The 21,743-nt window shown below is 36.4% G+C and overlaps 2 protein-coding genes across 7 annotated transcripts in view; both read left to right on the top strand.

Annotated features, from left to right (window-relative positions):
- The window catches only part of LOC113231758 (guanine nucleotide-binding protein G(q) subunit alpha), a 49,041-nt gene extending 30,606 nt beyond the window's left edge, over window positions 1-18,435 (top strand). For 3 of the 6 annotated variants that reach the window (XM_026466269.1, XM_026466267.1, XM_026466271.1), the window contains exon 9: window positions 15,831-18,435. In XM_026466269.1, the coding sequence (XP_026322054.1) occupies window positions 15,831-15,913 (83 nt within the window). In that variant the 3' untranslated portion in view covers window positions 15,914-18,435. Of the gene's footprint in view, window positions 1-3,111; window positions 3,561-15,830 lie in introns of those variants that run through there. The other 3 variants (XM_026466273.1, XM_026466275.1, XM_026466270.1) reach the window with 3 other exon arrangements.
- A 1,519-nt stretch (window positions 18,436-19,954) lies between these two features.
- LOC113231863 lies at window positions 19,955-21,621 on the top strand. Its single transcript, XM_026466399.1, has 4 exons — window positions 19,955-20,044; window positions 20,174-20,417; window positions 20,508-21,193; window positions 21,532-21,621. Exons 1-4 carry the CDS (start codon window positions 19,955-19,957, stop codon window positions 21,619-21,621), a joined length of 1,110 nt encoding a protein of 369 aa, XP_026322184.1.
- Window positions 21,622-21,743: the final 122 nt, after the last annotated feature.

Below are 21,743 nucleotides of genomic sequence, written 5' to 3'. Positions count from 1 at the left end.
CAAATAACCCTAGTATATCGGTAATGTATGTCATCGTCATTTAATAAAAGATAATTTTCAAAACCGCCAAAAAATTTTTAGTCTTATTTCAAGCAATCAAGCAAAAAGTCTGTGTAAAGTTTTAAAGACATGAACTGCATGGGTGTAAAAAAAAATAACGCCGTACTACTGTCAAAACCCAGGACCTTTTTTTTTATTGTGACTCGGCAAAATGACTGCACCGCGCCAAAATGACTGATGGAAAGTGCGAATACAGTCCAGAGATGAGAGTAACGGAAGTCCCGAACCCTGAGTAGCAACGGTTATCCAACACTAAGGCAAACTCTCAAAAGACGAGTCTCAGAAACGAGCTCCATACTTACGACAGGACTTGTTCGAGCTAAAATCGTCGGCATGCTCTTGCGAGAACCGTCTCGATGAGTTGGAGGAGACGGTTGAAGTACTATTGGAGACGCAGGCTAGTGGTGTTGGAACTGACTCCGGAATCGCAAAGATCATTCATGCAGATGCTATAACAAGACCTAAACAATCGTGACCATGAGCTACTGCTGAATTCGGCGTTATGGCAGAGGAGAATGAGACGAACCCGTTCCACATAGCGCTAACTTGTGTTGCTAAGCTCTGCGTGTAGCTGGACGAACGTGAATTAGTGTATTGCACGCGTGCAGGCACTCCTCGAAAAGAGACTCTACACGTGGTGCGCATGCGTCAACACGTCACTACTGAGGATCTGGAACTGGAGCCCAATCCCGGGCCGATATGACAAACCGACGAATATTCTACCGCGCGATGCAAGCAGCGGGTGGTCAACAGTGAAGGTATGTCTGGACTCTGGACACCAAAGACGACAGGATTTACGGATGGAAATGTGAAACGGGTGTAGAATTTTGTACCAGACGACGTTTATTTCCCAACTACAGGGACCGGACTATAATAATTGCAATATTTATATTTTTATGTTGGGTATATGCTCTGTTAATATGTAAATGTTGTGATGTGCGTGGCAGTCTAATGTTCGTAAAACTGTCTAAAAGTTATCTATATATGTATAATACACTTACTTATTCTACTTTACTTACCCCTAAGCAGACATTTCGACCTTTTTGTTTGAGTACTTATGACGTATAATATAGGAAGGCGTGTCGAGCTTCTCTCAATCTTTTAGCTACATGGAGAACAGGTTCCACAGCCTACGTATTCGGTTTGATGGCAGAGCTACAATATCTGCCTCTACGGGCTCAAAATAACTTTTAGAGCCCTTTCTGCAGTGGCATTTTTTGCAGTTTATTTTGTCCACGTTGGAGTTCACTGTTTATTTTGTGTACGTGGGAGTTCACATTTAACAGCGTCTTCTCGGTGGATTTATCCAATTAGAGCTACAGAGAAATACAAAAAAAGAACAACCGATCGAACGGTCCACCGGTTGAGTTTACCAGCTCTTCCACGTATCGGGTGTTTACCAATAATCCCGTCAAGTAAGTCGCTTCCATCACACATAGGTTATAACGTTTAATTACAACTTGTCGAGGTTTTCGAAGGTAATATTGATCGTTTACTTCTTCTTCGGCAAGTTTCCAATGGCTCAACAGCATTCTTAGTATAGGTATAGGCAATAGGCTTCCTGTTCAGTCATTTCACTACATCAATCGACTTTACTGATGACACGGTGGAAGCTTCCTCGCCCATCTCTACTTAGTTGTTTATATCGTCATTCAGGAACACGGTATTAAATTAGAGTTCCAGTTGCGTAAATCCTTCTGTTTTTTTTTTAAATATTTATGTAACCTAGCCGTTGACTTGAAGTGAAATGACGATCAAATCAATGTAATTTCAAATAAACTACGGCAACATATCCACAAGTGTAAGTCGGCATTGAGTATAATGCGGACTCGACACTAGTTTCTTTTCCTTGATAAAGGCATTAATCCAGTGAAAGGCCAGTAGGATTTGCCATGATGAAGACTTTTATGCTTTCCGGTTTCAGTTTATACTTTCCGGTGAATAAGACAACGTTTTCATCAAATTACGCAGGAATTAAATATTTGGTGAATTTTCCAAGATCTGTCTATTGCACAATTAGTTTACTGTTCATCAACGACTTTGATATTGGAAAGTATCTTTTGCGAGTCGTTAACTACTACTAGAACTACTCTTGTTTCAGCAGCCCAAAACGTGCAGACACACCAATCAATATTCTGTACTCGTATTTAAAGTTCTTCCAGTCCAGCTTACGCAGCAAATATTAGTGCAATAGAATATTGTTAAAAAAATACGAATCAATATACTTGCAAAAATATTCAAGTGTAGGCTCAACAGTAACTGAGTTAAGCAGTGGTGGGTCTTCAAATGATTTCCACTGATAAATTTTCGAAAACGTTTCGACCCATCCGTAAAACAAAGACCCATTTGCAAGACTGTTTATTCTCAAGAAATTGTACATTTCGTTCGCTGTTCTTAGTTGCGGATATTAGATCGACAGTTGATTGATTTTGTATTTCCGAAACGAAATAATACATAAAATTCTGAAAACACCTATAGCTAGGCCTTATTTTGAATAACGAGATTGTATTTATCCTCTTTTCGTTGTATAATCACGTCGGACTCTGTTCTTCGGAGGAGACGATTTGTCCTATTGCTTTGCAGTTGACGATTGAGTGGCCTTCTCTACAATGTCTTCTACCACTACATTGAAGTCTTCTTCGAAAATATCTTCACACACTGATTCGTCTAAGTTGACTAACATCACCTCAATCTCACCATTTCTTAACAGATATATCATTAAAAAATTTCGCATCATCTGGTTGTCGTCGTCTTCGCTATCATTCGTTAGAGCTAATATTAGGTTGTGTAGTTGGGGTCTCAGAAGGATACATAGGATGTCGCATTGTTTTATTTACAATAATGTTTTGGCACTACAAGCAGAACAAGATTGTTCTGATGATACACCGAGTCATTTACTAACTTTCTGTACCAAACATAATAAATAACAAGTGCAAGTTGTCTCTACAACAACAAGTCAACGTCCCCAATGATGTGACCACAACAATTTATTTGAAATTGAGTAAGTAATTATTATCACCGTTATGCTCATAGTGATAATTCAATTTGCAGATACTGAAAACATCCGATTCGTGTTCGCCGCAGTCAAAGACACAATCCTACAGTACAACTTGAAGGAATACAACCTCGTGTAAGCGATTACGTGATCCCTGACACAAATCTGTGACTGTGTATGACACATAAATTAAACATCATTTCGCGACAGAATGTATAAATTCACGAACTGAACGTCGGATGGACGAACTTATTCACCTTAAAATGTTTAATAAGAAAGTAAGGATAGATTGTAAGTCATTTAACCCAAAAACTAGTATCAGTTCGGGGTGCACGCCGTGTCGCGTCGCGTCGTCGTTCAGTCGTCAGTCGTAACGGCCGCACTTCGTCGGACAACATCGTTCTCGATCCGATGGGATCGCTTCACGACGCGTCAGGTTTTTAACTTGTTTTTTTTTTATGATGAAGTTATGTATGTGACTGTATCGGTGAATATTAAATTGTGCATTTTCAAAGTTATGGTGAGTCCTGGCCTTACCATGAACTGCTTTTAGTCATTGTTTTAGGATTTTTGTAAGGTTACCATAATTCATTTATTAGCATACATTTATTATATCCGGATTTATGAACAAACTAGTCCAATGAACCGACGTAACATAAATTTTATATCATTACCGTTTGTTCTGTTAGCTTGGAAAAATTTTATCGCATTTCAAAATTACATTACTTTTGTACATTGAAATTTTGTTACGTGAATTACCTTATTTTTAAGCTGTTTATAAGTAAAGATGGTGTTTTTCTAAACGAGTTGACTTCATACAAAACGTTTTACATTATCTGGCTTTGTGCACGTAGTGATCTGGTGTATAAAATTCCATTCAACTAGCCGGGTCTCTTATTCCAGCGTGACAACGCTCAAGTTTTTAAATTTAACATGTCAGGTAAAAAGTCGCCATTTGGTCGGTTCTTGTTGCAAAAAAATTCCAAAAAACTAGATTTAATATTTATATACTATTATATGCTCTATGTAAAAGGACAGTGGCTTTTTGACATATTTGTCTTAGACGAAAATTCATCAATCTGCCCCTCAATGCCTATTATTATGTAATACGACACTCGTGTGAGCGTTGTATGCATTTAATTGTCGTTTTCTAAAAGCACAAAATGATTATAGTAAACGCTTCATCGTTATGTAATTACTGAGTATATTCACATCAGGGAACATTATAATACTCCAAAAACACGAATTTATTTAACTTGTATTATTGATTTTCTTTTGAACTTTGCTAGATATTTCGCGTTTTAATAAAATTCATAATGCTAAGATACGAATCGCCAGAATATAAGGTATTTTCATGTCCTTTCACTTTGCTGTTTATTGGAATGTGTGCAAGCGAGCCAATCTGACGCCACGACTATTTGCGCATAAGCACCATGGATTCGTCGTATCTTCCTTACGAATGGACTGAAATGCGTGTACTTCTGTGTATAGTACCTATTTAATTTACAATTGAGTTACAACTACACCAAATATTGCTAACACTATATTATAGTCTAACGTTGCTTTACTTTTTGCGTGAGATTGCGAGAATTTTAGCTTAAGTTCCGACTGAAGATGGATGCATGTATGAAATATTGTAAATTATAATTTTTCATAAAATATAATTTTTTTTCAGCTATGTGAGTGGTTTTCCTTAACTGTTTCATAATAATGGAACGGTATTTAACATTGCCTTCAGTTTTCTTTTTACCTAACACCCAAAACAGAATACTCAGTAAGTGAAGTTCTCGAAAGTTATACAACAAGTGGATTGTATATAAATAATAATAACGCACACACTATCGTACGTTTCAACGCCGCCGTACACAGTAATGGGGGACGTCTGCTAAGCACCGCGCTGCATCCAGCAATGACCGGCGGGCGCTCCCCACTCGAGGAGCCACACACACACACACACACAACATTACATCGTTTCCTTTTAATAATAATAATGTAAATATAAGGATCAAACTTAGTAATTACCCTTAAATATTCTGAACTTATAATTAACTAATAACAATAACAATTTGGTATTCTTTAGCGTATTCAATTGTACTTTTCCATCAGTATTACTTTTTTATTTCAGCATCTTCATTTTTCTCCATCTTTTTCATTGACTTCTTTAGATCTTTCGCAAACTCCCATTTACCTTCAATCTTTCTTAAATATATGACATTATGTCTATACATTGTTTTCCTGTAGAATAATTTCTGACATCTGCTTCATTATTTTTGCCTACCTTTTCCCGTCTCCATTATATTTTCCAGTCTTTATGTTCCTTGTGTTCTGAAATTTCCTCTCTGTTTTCTAAAAGTATTAACTTTGGCATTTCTCTCTGAAAACTTGATTAAAACTATAGTGCATTGTTAGATACTGTAAGAGATCATTTTTCAAACCAGATTTTTTGGACTTTATTGATTTGATTTTTAATCGTTTCAAAATAGTTTTGTTCTATCTTTCTTCTCCCCATTTTGCTGGAACCAGTCGTATGACATAACTTAATACCTCCTTATTAAAGAAAGTAGAATTTAAATCATAACCATACTCGTATATCCCCCATTATTTTATAACTAGATTGTTTATCCTTATGCAAATAAAAAAGGAAGTATCACGTCTAGAACCCGCCAGACACGAGTTTTATTTACTGTAAATGTAAAATCAGAGCAGTTGAAAAATTCTCGTTCAGATGTAAACTTCACACGTTGCGACAACCCTAATAACAAGGACGAGTGACGTTAGTACATCTATTGCTCCCCGTCGTCCTATTCACCAGTACCCGCAGGAGAGTTATACAAAGTGAGAAAGATCCTTGCACTTAATTTAAAAGGATATTCGATATGTCCACGTCCCCTTTACTCTCGCAGAAATACCAGACACACATTTAAACTTCTGGTTTTGCACAAAATCACCATACACTTTACTTGCTTAACACAAACACTACTTAATGATGGTACTATTCCAATAAGTTTCAGTCACAACCCAAAAATTAATAAGTAAACGTTGTTTTATGTTGTAAACACGAGGAAAAATAAGGCCGCTAAAACCATATTATTATAGTCAGCCATTGATGTAACTAAGAATAAGAAAGCAGCGTTGCCCACAAGACTACACCAAATATCGCTAGACAGAAAGTTTCAAAATCGCCATATGTCGCGAAAACAGTATTTTCGTTCCATTTTATAACATATAAAAGGTCCATTTAACTAATTGGCCAGAACTTTATGGTCATAGCACAGGCAAAGGACACCTACTACACTAAGATAAAAATCATATTAAATGTTAAAAGTTTAAATCAAAAAAAGCAAATTTTTTGTCGCTATATAGAAATAAAACGACGCTTTTGATTTGATTGTTGATCTCATTACAACGAATTCTTCTCAACGAGCGAAAAATTACCATCTCGGCTTATTTTATAATTTTCTAATAACTCGTTCTTAGCCTCGTTTCGCTGAAACATAATATAGTACACCCACCGGAAAATTTTACGTTACATTAGTTATAATTATTTACGTATTTCAAGTTACTCTCGTATATTGAACTGTATTAAAAATGTTCTCACTTTTTTCCAATAATTAACATATAACCTATCGAGTTCTTAGATTTTTGCGATTGTTACACAAAGGTAATGAAACTATCGAGTTCTTAGGTAATGAAACTATTTTTCGGATTGACATGAGTCTACCGTGACCATGGGACCTGTAAAGGGCCCGAAACGTTGGTTAGTTTGAAAAAAGAAACATACGCGTGGTGACGCTATAAGAAAAAAATTGAAATACCTTCGATAGCTCGTGAAGAGCTGATGGAAACGTGAGCTCGCAAGTAAAAGGAAGGGAAGGGAAGCCGTGCTACCACCAACCTTTACTGTCCGAAACGTCAAAGGGCTCGTGCGTAGCGCTTCGCCACTTCACTTGCGGCCGACCACCAATAACGCCACCATGTAAACACTTGCTTACGCAGCTTAATGTTGGGCGGATAGTTAATTTATAAACAATGCTATGTTGCGGATGCGGATTTTTCAGTTCGAATATTAACGTCACAGACACACATTTTTAATTTCACTGGCAATTTATGCGGCTTTGGCGTAGCACGGATTAGGATGGGAAAGGAAGAGGAGATACGAGCTCAGACAAATTATCTGGCGTTACCAACGCGATTAAAATCCGAAAAATTAGTTTCATTTCCTACATATAACGACCTGTTTCTTTTTACCTCGTTTGTCGCGCTAATTTTTGATAAAATTGTCGTGCAGAGTGGTATAGCGTCTGGCACGGTAAGCTAGAAGACGTCGGTTCGAATCCGGCCGGGTCGAGGGAATTTTTTCTGAGTGTTCGTTCTTTGTATTAATAAATATAACAAACTAGTGGAGTAATTTCACAAAAAATAATTGAATATCAATTCAATAAAAATTTATTATATACAACGCTACTTTTGTAACTACATTAATATATCACTAAAATTACAACTGATATGAATCGCATGCGAAGCAGTGTAGTGTTTTAGGTTCTTAGCCTATAACACCAAACTCACGGAGCGATTTTCACCCGCGCCCGCCGCGGTCTATATAGATTATAAATAAAATTTAGTAGCACATTTCACGACGCGTTTCTTGCCGGGGAGACGGTTGCTTACGGTAACCGCAGCGTTTGCGGGGTGTTAGTAGAACCGTGCGGGCAGCGGTCATCCGCGCACGCCGAATTTGCGGTCCGTTCCGCAGCCGCGGCGGCTTTGTGACGTATATGTACTACGGTGTCGTGAGTATTGAAATAAAACAGCAGACCCGGTGTCGCGGTGAGCGCGGATGAAAACTTTATTAAAACTTCGTGCCTTACAACACGTGTAATCAAAATAGTACATTAGAATAATTAGAACATTTTACTAAGCGTCCTTTCTACATTCATTGAAATACAACTCATGTTACTACAATACGTTAGAAGCGGCAATCGGGCGTACGCTTACATTTCTTTCTGATCGTCGCTGATTTACGAAAATGTAGATATACAAGTCAAAGTTTTCGACAGACTGACCTTCAGATTGACAGTTAGGGGGCTGCTTTGTGTTACGAAGCCTGCAGTGTCGCATGTTACATATTATTTTATTTATTCTATTAATTTCACATGCTGCCTTGGATATTTTAAAACACGGATAACAGTCTGCTCTTGCATGAATGTTTCGTATGTTCGCTTTATAATGCATGAATAAATGTTTATTTTTATTAGCGCATGTTTTATTTGTAACCTTTTCAATAGTATTACAGAAAAGATAAGCAACAAGGGGATTTAAGCCCGTATTAATAAATGCAACTCGAGTGCAAGCAAGCCAACAGTCTTTAACACATTTCACATGAATGCACATTAAGGATTACTTTTAACTACGCATCATTTGAAAGTTGTCAAAATTGCCGCTTATTAATAAACTCAGGATCCTTATTCTGCTTACCAATCAAGTGCAGGGCATTGTTCAGTTGAAATGGTAACATCCAAGACGCCCCGACGATTATAACCCATTAATACATGACAAATCGAGATCTGAGCGACATCTCAGCTGATATGCTCTTAATACCGGAAAGTGAAGCTATACGGTATACAGTCCTTCGAGAATTTTCTTTCGTAAAGACATCTTTAGAATTTAGGAACAAATATTAAAATTTTACTTTTGTAGTATTTTAAATACTGATAAATATGAGTATAATTGCTTACTAGTTTTTCTCTTTAAAATAAAAGAGACGACTCGGTCCAAATAAATTTATTGTATAGTGAGGCAGAAATAAATGTAAACAAGGCGAAAAGGAAGGCTGTAACAATACAAATAACAGTATAAAACACATGCACAATGTATATAAATATCAAAACATTCCCTACTTAAATTGCTTACAAAACATGCGTCAAACGGTAAAAAGAACTTACCCTAAAAGGCCCGTATTTTCTGCAAATATTAGTAAGGTTACTTGATTTTAATAATATTAGATAGGTTACATGATTTTAATTGAAAACTGGTAAAACTGATCAGAATTCAGGTGAAGACGAGCAGGAGTGCTCGCTTCAGACGTTTAGTAGAGAGTGACGAATAGAGAACAATTCAAGAATTCAAAAGTAAGTGGCCAAGAACCAGAGAATCGGTGAAAAGAGGTGGGATGACGGTGAAAGAGGTGGCATTGTACCTTAAGGTGTAAGAAAGGTTTTGTACAATTTCTTTATGGTTATATAGTGGATATATACAATCGTGTTAATCCTCAATTTACATGATAGACATTAATTGTTTATTTCATCAAGAAAGGAGACAAATCGGGATTCAAACGTTTCGCAAAACTACACATTGTTTTAATAATAAATATATGCGTAAATTTCAACTGACACGCATTGATCAATCTTGGCACAAACTGTACAACTGAGCTTCTGAAAATAGCTTACTTCTTACTACAGTCATTTCATTGGAATGTTCAAGAGATTTATTGCTTTTTGATAAAAGTAAACTTATATTGATTGTGTATATAATATCTTTAATTGGTTAAATAAGACATTTTATTCTATTATAAATATGACATAGAAATTGACAGCTTAGAGTGGAATACGTATATTTTACGCTCCCACATTTTAATTTGAATACATCCTTATAAATACGTTATATTAACTAAATTATATATAAAAATATTCCTGAAACAAAGTGCTTTCCGATAGTGTATGTTATCGACTCGGGTGTGCTGTGGAAGCGGTGAAAAACAGTGAAACAGTGACAATTCAGTGGGTATTAGCAAGTATTTTTATAAAACTGCCGGGCCGCTTAACAAAAGAACTGAACTTTGGACCTCATTAGCGCGTCGGCGGAGCTTGTCTGCTCGCTATACAACTCACATTTTGGTCGTCTTTCCTAACGTCTCGTTGGTTAAGCGCACGGAATTTCACTCGTTGGCCAGCGGTCCCGAGTTCGATCCTGAGACAATTTGAGATTTTTTTTATTTTTATTTTTTAAATCCCATTTTTTTAATTTAAATTTAATTAATTATTTTTTTTACATTTAATAATTGATATTTTTCATAATTTTTATAAATAACATTAGGTGTCTTTTAAAGTTATTGAGTGATTCGGACAATTACTGCGAAACTTCCAACAAAATGGATCAATGTTCCGCCTGTCAATCTACTGTTGAAGATGCATATTGCTTGCATTGCTGCGAGTGTAATTCCTCCTATCACAGTTTGTGCATCAATGTAACGCCTGGTGATTTTGAAAAACTGTCTGCTGAAGTCAAGGAAAACTGGCTTTGTCCTGAATGTCGCAATAAAAAACCTAGATCCGATAACAAAAATACGCCTGTTCGGCCCTTAACACCCGGCAACATCAGTAGTCACGCTAATGTTACTACGCGTCACAAGAAACGGAAGCCGCCTAACGAGTTGTCGTCCGGCGGCTGCATTGGTATATCTTCAGTCACCTCAGATGATGCACTTACCTGTTCTCGTTCGGACCTGCGCGCCATAGTGCGGGATGAAATTCGCGGCATCGTGAGGGAATGCATCAATGATTTGCGAGGCGATATAAACAAACAGTTAAAAGCTTTTAGGGATGAAGTCGGTTCGCTCACGGAATCAATAAATTTCATGAACGATTCCTTCGAAAAACTTCATGCTGATGTCAACACGTGCAATAATAAAATTACCGTTATTACAAAAGAAAATGAAGCGCTTCGTCGTGACCTGAACGCCATCACCAGCCGATTCAACCAACTTGAACAGATTTCCAGGGCATCTAACTTGGAAATACAATGTGTTCCCGAACGCAAATCGGAAAACGTAATTACAATGGTTACTCAGCTCGCTAAAGTGATTTCGTGCCCCATCAAAGAGTCTGATATTTTGTATTGTTCACGCATTGCCAAAAAGGATGCTAAGAGTCCCAGACCGCGTTCCATTTTAATCAAACTTAATAGTCCGCGTTCGCGCGACATGTTCTTGGCGGCTGCTATAAAATATAATAAAAAACAACCACAGGACAAATTAAACGCGGGGCATCTGGGTCAGCAGACAGAAAGGAAGGTGGACATTTACGTGGCTGAAAACCTTTCGCCGGAGAATAAAGTTCTTCACGCCGCGGCGCGGATGCGGGCTAAGGAACTGCACTACAAGTATGTTTGGGTTCGCGGCGGTCGCATATATATGCGCAAAACCGACACATCTGAATACGTGTTTGTACGTGACTCGTCAACACTTGAAAAATTGTTATAATTTTGCTAATTAAGCAAAATTACAACAATTTTACAATTATAGTAATATTGAACATTGTGTACTATTGTTACGATTTAAAAATGCATACCTTAAATGTATATTTCCAAAACGTCAGAGGTCTTCGTACAAAGACCTCTGCTTTTTATAAAAACGTACTATGCTGTGATTACGATATTATAGTATTATGTGAAACTTGGTTGAATAGCACCATTTTTGACTGTGAACTATTTAGTGATCGATATGTAGTGTACAGACGCGATCGTGAGACGACTGGATTCCACAGAAATAGATCAGGTGGCGGGGTACTCATTGCCGTGACAAAACGTATGTGCTCACGCAGGGTGCCTGGATTTGAAAGTGAATGCGAGGACTTATGGGTGGAATTAGATTTCCGTAGAGGTAAAAAATTATTACTATGTAGTGTTTACCTCCCGTCGCCAATTCAAAAAGATATCCTTGACCATTTTATAGATAATACGAATAACGTTTTGGATTCGAATAAAAAAACCTTAATTTTGGGTGACTTTAATCTCAGCGGTATTGATTGGAACAACAACGATAGTAGCGGTACTTCGTCGTTTGGATCCTCTTTTGGTGCCAAGAGTATGTATGAAAAATCTCTTATAGAATTTTTGGCGTTAAATGGGCTGATTCAACATAATTACATCCTGAACAAGGACGACAAAGTCTTAGACCTTGTTCTTTCTAACACAGGGATCTCGAATGTGAAACGTAGTGACCTATCGTTAAGTAATCTCGATTCTTATCACCCGCCATTGGAATTCGCAATCTATTGTCAAAATTCATCTGCATCATCCAATACAGTTACCAAAGAAAAATATAATTTCTACAAAGCTGACTTTGACAAAATAATTAATGATTTAAACTCAACGCCCTGGGAGATTACCCTTTCATCTAATGACTCCATAGATGCAATGGTGGATAAATTTTATAAAATATTGAAAGTGGCTATAGCCAAGCATGTACCAAAATGCAAACCTGCAAAAGGTAATTATCCGGTCTGGTATACGAACGAACTGATTCGCCTTCTAAATGAAAAACACAAACTCAGAAAAAAAGTAACAAAATACAAAAACCCATTAGATGAGCTGGCTCTGTGTACACTAAAAAAAAGATGTATAAATCTAACGAACAGTACTTACATAAAATATATTACCGATATAGAGAGGTCACTGTCTGAAAATCCTAAATTGTTCTGGACGCACATAAAAAACAAAAGGCGAAACACTAGTACTTTCCCAACATCTATGAGATCTGGGAGTTGCGAAGCTACAGGAGGGGATGGAATTTGTAATTTATTTGCCTCCTACTTTGCTTCTGTTCATAAGAGCAGCTCAGATTCCTTCTCTTCACAGGAATGCACAGACGATTCCTCTCTCAGCTCTCATCCTCTTGGTATTGTTCAATTTTCTCAGGAAGAAGTTCAACAAGTTATAAAGCGGTTGGATCGGAAGAAGGGTGCCGGTCCGGATGGTATACCTTCAGCATTTGTGGTTCAATGCTGCGAACCACTCTCTTTACCTCTCACAATCATTTTTAATGCATCTCTGAGAACCGGTGTTTTCCCATCAACTTGGAAGGAGGCAACAATTGTCCCAATTTTTAAATCAGGAGACGGTTCTTTGGTGCAAAACTATAGACCCATATCAATATTGTCAGTGTTCTCTAAGGTATTTGAGTCTCTTTTGTGTCGTCTCTTGGCCTGGCATATTAATCAATTAATCTCACCCCAACAGTCTGGCTTCCTTTCATCTCGTTCTACAACGTCAAGCCTGGTATCCTTTTTGGCGTTTGTTACCGATGCTCTTGACGCGCGTGGGTCCGTAGATGCCATTTATACAGATATAAGTAAAGCTTTTGACTCCGTAGATCATAGGATCTTGCTAAATAAACTTTCTCTGTTTGGTATCACCGGTAAACTTCTTGAATGGTTTTCTTCTTACCTGGGTCAACGTTTGTCTAGGGTTGTGGTGGATGGTTTCTCTTCTGTACCATTCTCATCCGTATCCGGAGTCCCTCAGGGTTCTCACCTCGGTCCGGTCCTTTTCAATATCTTTATCAATGACATCGTACATGTCTTCAAACATGTTACTTGCTTCCTTTATGCGGACGATATGAAGCTTTGTTTACCGATCAATAGTGGCAATGACACCCTTCTCTTACAACATGATTTGGATCAACTTATTCGCTGGTGTAATAAAAACAAATTACTTTTGAATATCGGCAAATGCAAGTATATCCGGTTCACAAGATGCAAAAACACCATGTCGCCGGCATATGACATCAACGGTCATATTTTGGAGGAGGTGGACACAATCCGCGACTTAGGAGTAACCCTGGACAAAAAGTTACTTTTTCACAAGCACATAGACAATGTCGTCACGAAGGGATTTCAGATGCTTGGATTTGTGCTGAGAAATGCAAAAGATTTTAAAAATCCCTCCACAAAGATATCGTTGTATTCGTCTTTGGTGCGGCCCAGCCTGGAATATTGCTGCCAGGTCTGGACCCCGCAATATGAAGTACACATAAAACAAATTGAGCGTGTTCAAAGAAGATTCATGTGGCATCTTTCTTATCAGGCTCACAAAGTTCAGGAGCTGCCCTCTTATGAGGATCGCCTTTCTCATTTTAACTTAATGAGTTTGCGGAACAGAAGATTGCTCTTGGATCATATGTTTTTACACAAGATCGTCAATGGAGCCGTAGATTGCCCCTTCCTGTTAGGATTAGTGAACATCAACGTACCCCTGAAGCTACCTCGTTTGAATAGGTTCGTTCCATTTTCAGTTAAGGGTAGTAGAAGCAATCTGGGTCACCACGCCACCATGAATCGACTGCAAAGACAATATAACCTCTTGTGTAAGCAAGGTGACTGTCTCATCGACATTTTTTCATATAGTACCTCACGCTTTAAACGCGCAATAAAGTCTTCTCTCGTGTCCGCGTCATTGTAGTTATATAAATATGTTTGTTTATTGTCGCAGCTATTGTTATTTTGATTTTTAAAGTAAACCTTTTAATTATATCTCATTATTTTTTAAATCTCTGATGCTGATTATCTTACACTTAAGCAATTGTATCTTTGTCTTTTTGATTCGGTTTTTACAATATGTTTTTTTTTTTTTATAATTTCCTTATAATTAATTATTCATTTTATTGTACTCATTAATATTGTATTTTAATTGGAGTTTTTTGTAATTTAATAATTATTTAATTTCATTTGTTTATTATTCTGATTGTATTATGTCCACATTTGCATGCCGTGGCGACCTATAATTAAGGCAGAATTAAGTATAGTCCCTGTGTCACTGTTTGTACATTGTTATAGTTAATTTCATGTCTTGTTGGTTGTCCTAAATAAATAAATAAATAAATAAATAAATAAATAAATGACTATATATAACTGTTATTTTTCTTTCATTCACGTTAGTAACTTCCATATTTATAATAAAATTATATATTTTTAAATCTAAGTTTAAGAAGAATTACCGTGTAAGTTAATAGTAATGTCGATCCGTAATGCTACTTAATCATCATCACTTTTGTCATGGTCATGATCAAGTGAAATAGATGTCAAATGCGCACTTATTTATTAACAAAAAAATTATACAAACTTGACAACAATCTGATTCTTGCTACATAGTTCAAGGTTGTGCGTGCAGCGGAGACCTAATGGTGACTTCCATTGTAACTTATTTTATAGTTTTTAGTCTTAATAAACCCTAGCTTAGACATCGCACTACACCTTCTGAAATTAAGTAAATTCAACGCATTCCTTTTTCTTGAAATTGTTAATATTTGGTCATAAATTTAGCGGTAGACTAACGGAATTTGGGCAACACTGGCGTTGCACAGTTAGTGCACTACGTATAGCAACGCCATTAAAACAAAAAGCAATAAAAATAGGTACTCTTAAAACACTGACATTGTATGTATATGTAGGTGTACTCTCACTCACTCTGTCATGCAATATCGGTGTTATTTATTGGAAATGAAACTATTTTTCCGAATGCGGGTACATGCATTCGTATATAGGCCTGAAAAAGACCTCGAGAAGTTGGTTTCCTTGAAAAGTCGAGTGTACGGGATTTAGATCGGACAATGGCTTCATTTCCAGTGTCTAGCAATCGTGAACATAAGCCGTAGATATTATTTATTATCAACTATTACGGTGAGTACTATACACACTAAAAGGTGCAGTTATTTTGAGGTACATGCAGGTGGTTCTGTTAGAAGTAAATGGAAATAAAAATTTCACGTTCCGGATGTCGAATTGTTTTCTTTTTGAAAATTTGCACTTGAATATTTTTCATTACAAACAGAACATCCTGTGCAGTGAGTCATTTACTCGTTTTCCCTAACAAACGTAATAAAATATTAGTATTAACGTTGTCTCTACCACAACAAGATTCATTTGCAATTGATTTCAAATTGAGTAAATAATTGTTGTAACACGTGACGTCGCTATACTTATATTGATAATTCCATTTGCAGATACTGAAAACATCCGATTCGTGTTCGCCGCAGTTAAAGACACAATCCTACAATCCAACTTGAAGGAGTACAACCTCGTGTAAGCGATTACGTGATCCCTGACACAAATCTGTGATTGTGTATAACACATAAATTAAACATCATCATTTCACGACAGAATGTGTAAATTCACGAACTGAACGTCGGATGGACGAACTTATTCACCTTAAAATGTTTAATGAGAAAGTAAGGATAGATTGTAAGTCATTTAACCCAAAAACTAGTATCAGTTCGGGGTGCACGCCGCGTCGCGTCGCGTCGTCGTTCAGTCGTCAGTCGTATCGGCCGCACTTCGTCGGAAAACATCGTTCTCGATCCGATCGGATCGCTTCACGACGCGTCAGGTTTTTTGACATGTTTTTTTATGATGAAGTTATTTACAATTTATGTATGTGTCTGTATCGGTGAATATTAAATTGTGCATTTTAAAAGTTATGGTGAGTCCTGGCCTTACCATGAGCTGCTTTTAGTCATTGTTTTAGGATTTTTGTAAAGTTTGTTGCCATAATATCTTTCTATATTAGTATACATTTATTATGTCCAGACGTATGGATTTGAACAAACTAGTCCAATGAACTTAAACGTGTTTTGTATCATCCTCGTGGGTCGAGAGTCAGAGATGGACTTCCTAGTGGCCACACCGTGTGTCGATCATGGTGCATCCGTGCTACTACCATTACGTATTTATTATAGTTACGATACGACGTCTCGAGGCCCATGGCACGAGGGTGGGGCGAGTTCAGAGCTCGCTAGGGACGCCCGAGCCCCACTGATCCAAATCGATATGACATACATTTTATATCATTACCGTTTGTTCTGTTAGCTTGGAAAAATTATAAATTTATTGTATTTAAAAATTACGTTACTTTTGTACATTGGAATTTTGTTACTTGAATTATGTTATTATTTAAGCTGTTTATAATTAAAGATGGTGTTTTTCTAAACGAATTGACTTCACGCAAAACGTTTTACGTTAACTGTAGGCTTTGTGTACGCAGTGGTCTGGTGTATTTGGTTTCTTCCTAATGTTATCTGTATATGAAATTCCATTCAGCTAGCCGTATGTCGAGGATAGGAAGTTAACTACGTTAGTTGTTTAAGGACATTTTTGATGCATTTGATATAAAACTTTTTTTACTAGAAACCCGAGGGATACAATAAAGCGAGAAGTGACATGTAAAAACCGCCGAAAAAAAGCCGATGTTTTTTGCACGAAAGCTTTTCCACATGGATGTAATATATTGTACATTTGGGTCTAAATGTGCTGAGTGAATTGAGCTGACAGTCCAGTGCCAAGTTTTGCTATTGGCATCATCACTAATGAAGCAATCGTAACGTGAAGCACAAAAATATTATTCATAATTTTATCATTGTTTTCCATATAGAGTATTTTATTATTATGCTACATTTAATTTAGTTTGTTGCTTCGTGTTATGATTTAGTTATTATTATTTTATATATAGTTAGAAACAAAGTTTCTATTTTGAGATAAACATACATAACTTATTGTACAATTAACTTATTCGTTGTTGTGACTTTATTTTTCTACTTTCTGTCTGTTAGCTTTTTTCTATTTCATTTCTAAGCAACGGCACTGTCAATAGCAAAACTATATGCTTTAATTAAGATACAGCTGTCTGAAATGCTCAAAATAATGTGAAGTTGAAACTTAGCGCACAATATTGGAAAATTACTTATTGATGTTACCCACTGAAGTGCAATCTGTGTATGCCCTGTACATAGGAACTAATTTTCTTTTGAGCAGTTTGTACAGCAATATTGTGAAGTTAGTTTGGGCCCAACACAGGCGTGCTGCGGTCTGCGCGAGCCTTGCACTCTACTCCTCCGCGTTTGTGTCTCACAAAACAAAACAAGACACAAACCCATAATTACTAAAATGCTCTAAATAAAAGGACAGCGGCGTTTTGACACGTTCAGCCGTCGTAGACGAAAATTCATCAATGCACCTCAATATCTATTACGTAGGACGACGCGCGTGTAAGCGTTGTATGCATTTAATTGCCGTTTCCTAAAATCGCAAATTATTATAGTAAAATCTTCCTCAATGACCAAGTACAAATAAAAGTCTAATGGATATGAAAGTATATAATTACTTAAGCACATTCACATCAGGGAACATTATAATACTCCAAAAACACGAATTTATTTAACTTTTAGTATTGATTTTTTTGGACTTTGCTAGATATTTCGCGTTTAAAATTCATAATGTTAAGATGTAAATCGCCAGCGTATAAGATATTTTCATATCCTTTCACTTTGCTGTTTGCTGGGAGGTGTGCAAGGGAGCCAGTCTGTCGCCGCGCCTATTTGCGCATAAGCACCATGGATTCGTATCTTCCTTACGAATGGACTGAAATGCGTGTACTGGTGTGTTTATTACCTATTTAATTTTCAGTTGGGCGACAACTACACAAAATATTGCTAAAACTATATTATAGTCTAACGTTGCTTTACCTTTTGCGTGAGATTGTGAGAATTTTAGCTTAAGTTCCGACTGAAGATGGATGCCTGTATGAAATATTGTAAATTATAATTTCTCATAAAATATAATTTTTTTCAGCTATGTGAGTGGTTTTCTTTAACTGTTTTATTCTAATGGAACGGTATTTACCATTGTTTTGAAACTTTTTACCTAATCCCCAAAACAGAAAGTAAATAAGTGAAGTTCTCGTCCAGTGTGCTTTTGTGGTCTTTGTCTGTTACAACAGCATCGGATAATAAAGGGATTGCATTCGACGATTTGCGAATCCGAAAATATGGGCATGTTTTGCTTTGTAAAGTAACGAACGTTATTTTTATGAGCATAGCATTCGACGAGTAAAGAATTGTCGGCTCTACGTACACCCCGAAGATAATCTGTGTGATATCATCCCGCCAGCATAATTGAACAATTTGGAAGCAAGCTTGCATTCACATGACGTACCGACCGATAGATGCCGACACCACGATCATGTGGAAAAATTTGAAACGTGTTCTTGTACCTGACAGGCAACTTTGACTTGCCCTTGCATTTTTTCTAACCCCGATGCTATTATAACCACCGAAATCGCTAGAATATTGACTTATAATAACTATTGCAAAAGGTATATATTGACCATAAGACCATTGACATGGTACTACTTATTATTCTTCAGACTACTTTTGTCTTGTCCAAGAGATCTTATTATATTTTACTATGAAAGGATTCAATGGTTTGATATGGTTCCTGTCCTCCTTTACGCCTTGTGAGGAGAGAACTGCCTCAGGGTTCCATTTTGGGTCTGTTACTTTTTAATTTTTATATTTTGACGCCTCGAAAATCAAAAGTATATGGGCGAACCTGAAGGCTAGTGTTTCAATCCTTTGAGAAGTCTGCCATGATTACGCGAATTTTTAGCCGTCTTCAGAAAAAGGAAGATGTTCTCAATTCGTTTGTGTTTTTGTGTATGTTACGCGATTACTCCGACATTTAAGGCTATCAGCGCAATAGTGGAGTAACTCATATTCAATGATACAAACGGACATAATTAAATTATTTTATATTTGTATACTATTTTCGTATGTTAAAAAATATTTAATTATTAAGTTTTTTATACATAAAAACAGCATCTTAATGTAACATAATAATTTCGCACTATTAATACAATAGTGTATTAACACGAAAAGTGTTTTTTCTCATATTCGACGAAAAACGAATAGGCTAGTTGACTCTTTTTTGAAGTAGGTCTAAAATGATTAAGAATTGTTCAATTAAAGCAAAAAAAATGTTACCATATTTTTTTGAGACCTAGGTAACCGCAAAACTTAATTTAATGATTTTACTTTTCATACACAGGCGAAAACGCTGTCGGCCATATTAGTCTATAGATTATCTGTGCTGTGACGTCATTGTGCACATAAACAATCATTTGACCTCTGACAAACATTCACCGTTGTGTTAGCACTAAGTTTTTATTAAAAACCATGACTCCACTAGTTTATACGAAAAGTATAGTAATTATCGTTATTGTATTGTACGAGAATGCAAAAACACATCAATAAAGACCCCAGGAAAGTTATGGATTAGCGTACCCAAGGAAATAAACATGCGAAACACCTGGCTAAAACTTGCTAATAAGGAACCAGATTCATTTTCGACTGAAAGTAACATTTATTTTTGCGAAGATCACTTTGACGTAAGTACTTACTTAATATCTTAATCAGTTTCTACAGAAACTTTATATTTAGTTTAAAAAATACAAGTTTTATGGTTATGTACCAAGTCAATGAACAAAATACTAATTTTGTTGTTATTTACCTTTCAGTTAGAAAATGACATGGAAAATTACACGCGGTATAAAATAATGGGTTCTGTTAAAAGGATCCGAATGAAGCCCAGTTGCATACCCTCCAGATTTGACTGCCAAACAGCTAGAAAGCGCAAACCTACTCCACCAACAGATGAGCATGCAATGCAACAGCATGCTTCCAAGAGAACAGCATTGGTGCCTGTATCAGGAGATATACAAATCCAGTCCATAGAAATGCCAATATCATTGTTTCATAAAGGTAATATGAGTATGTTTTAATAAAGCAATAAATAGCTCTTTGCGAGTGGATCATAAAATTTGTTTAAACAACTATATTAATTGTTTTCAGAGTTACTCAGTGAAGAAGATGCCATACCTACGTGTACTTCTCATGAGAAGGAGTTTCATGACAAGGCAGTGCAAGTAGTACAGCATAACATTCAGTTCTGTGATCAAGCAGTACAAGTTCAACCATTACATGAACATGTATCTTGTCAAGTAGTACAACATCGTGCTCACAAATTGATTCAAGCATGTGTTGCAAAACATTATAGAAGTAAACAAGTGCAATTCAATGTGGCTGTGAAAGATACTGTATCATCACCAATACAACTGTTTGCTCATCAATCAACTTCAACATCACCTAATAAGCCGTCTATGTCTGGTCATTCGTCAACAAGAAGAAAGCTAATTTTTGCTGAGGAAAAATATGACAGTGATGTATCTTATACATTATCTCAAGAAGGATCAACCTTTGACTCATCTCCGTCAAAACCATCAAGTCAAACTACTGAAGACAGTTCACAGGAAAAGATTATAAAAGACCAGAAATTAAATTTACAGAGTACCCTATCTAAGATAAAGAAAAATCCTAGAATGTATATTGGGATACCAGCAGAGCTTTATTTTATAGTTGATATTATTTCAAAACACACACAACAATCAGAGAATCATATTTTATTATGCTTAGTGAAAATAAGATTAAATAGAACCTTTTCTCAGTTAGCAGATGATTTTGATATTTCACTGTCTCAAGCAAGTAAAATCTTTTACAGTAAATTACCTTCCATTGTTAATGTTTTATTGCCTTTCATAAAAACATTCACTAAAAGCACAATTAAAAAAAACTTGCCCATAGCATTTCGCCATAAATATAATAAGGTAAATTGTATTATAGATTGTTTAAAAATAGAGATTCAAAAGCCAAAAAAAGCTACTCATCAGGCACTGACTTGGTCAGAGTATAAAAAAGCTAATACCTATAAATACCTCATATCATGTACACCTGATGGATTAGTCAGCTTTGTGTCTAATGGATATGGAGGCAGAATCAGTGACGTTAATTTACTTGAACACTGTAAATTTCTCGATAGTTTGGAACCAAGATCTTTCATTTCAGACCAAAAGTGAAAGTAAACAAACAAAAGAAATTGCTAGCCTCCGAATTCATGTGGAAAGAGTGATTAGAAGAATTCGCGAGTTTTCAATTCTGAAGCCACACTCGGTAGTTAATTTAAATTTATTACATATACTAGATTTCTGTGTAATCACAGCCTGTGCTCTCATAAACTCAAAGACTCACTTA

This window comes from Hyposmocoma kahamanoa, unplaced genomic scaffold, assembly GCF_003589595.1.
Source record: "Hyposmocoma kahamanoa isolate Upper Pololo Valley unplaced genomic scaffold, ASM358959v1 66, whole genome shotgun sequence".
NCBI lineage: Eukaryota > Metazoa > Arthropoda > Insecta > Lepidoptera > Cosmopterigidae > Hyposmocoma > Hyposmocoma kahamanoa.
This window is presented reverse-complemented; position numbering and strand designations above follow the sequence as displayed.

Bases quoted from the DNA above. Each gene is read 5' to 3' on its own strand.
- LOC113231863 (XM_026466399.1), top strand. From the start codon at position 19,955: ATGCGAAACACCTGGCTAAAACTTGCTAATAAGGAACCAGATTCATTT. The intron at 20,418-20,507 runs GTAATATGAGTA...AATTGTTTTCAG, and splicing joins AATATCATTGTTTCATAAAG to AGTTACTCAGTGAAGAAGAT. The intron at 21,194-21,531 runs GCAAGTAAAATC...ATTTCTCGATAG, and splicing joins TTGATATTTCACTGTCTCAA to TTTGGAACCAAGATCTTTCA.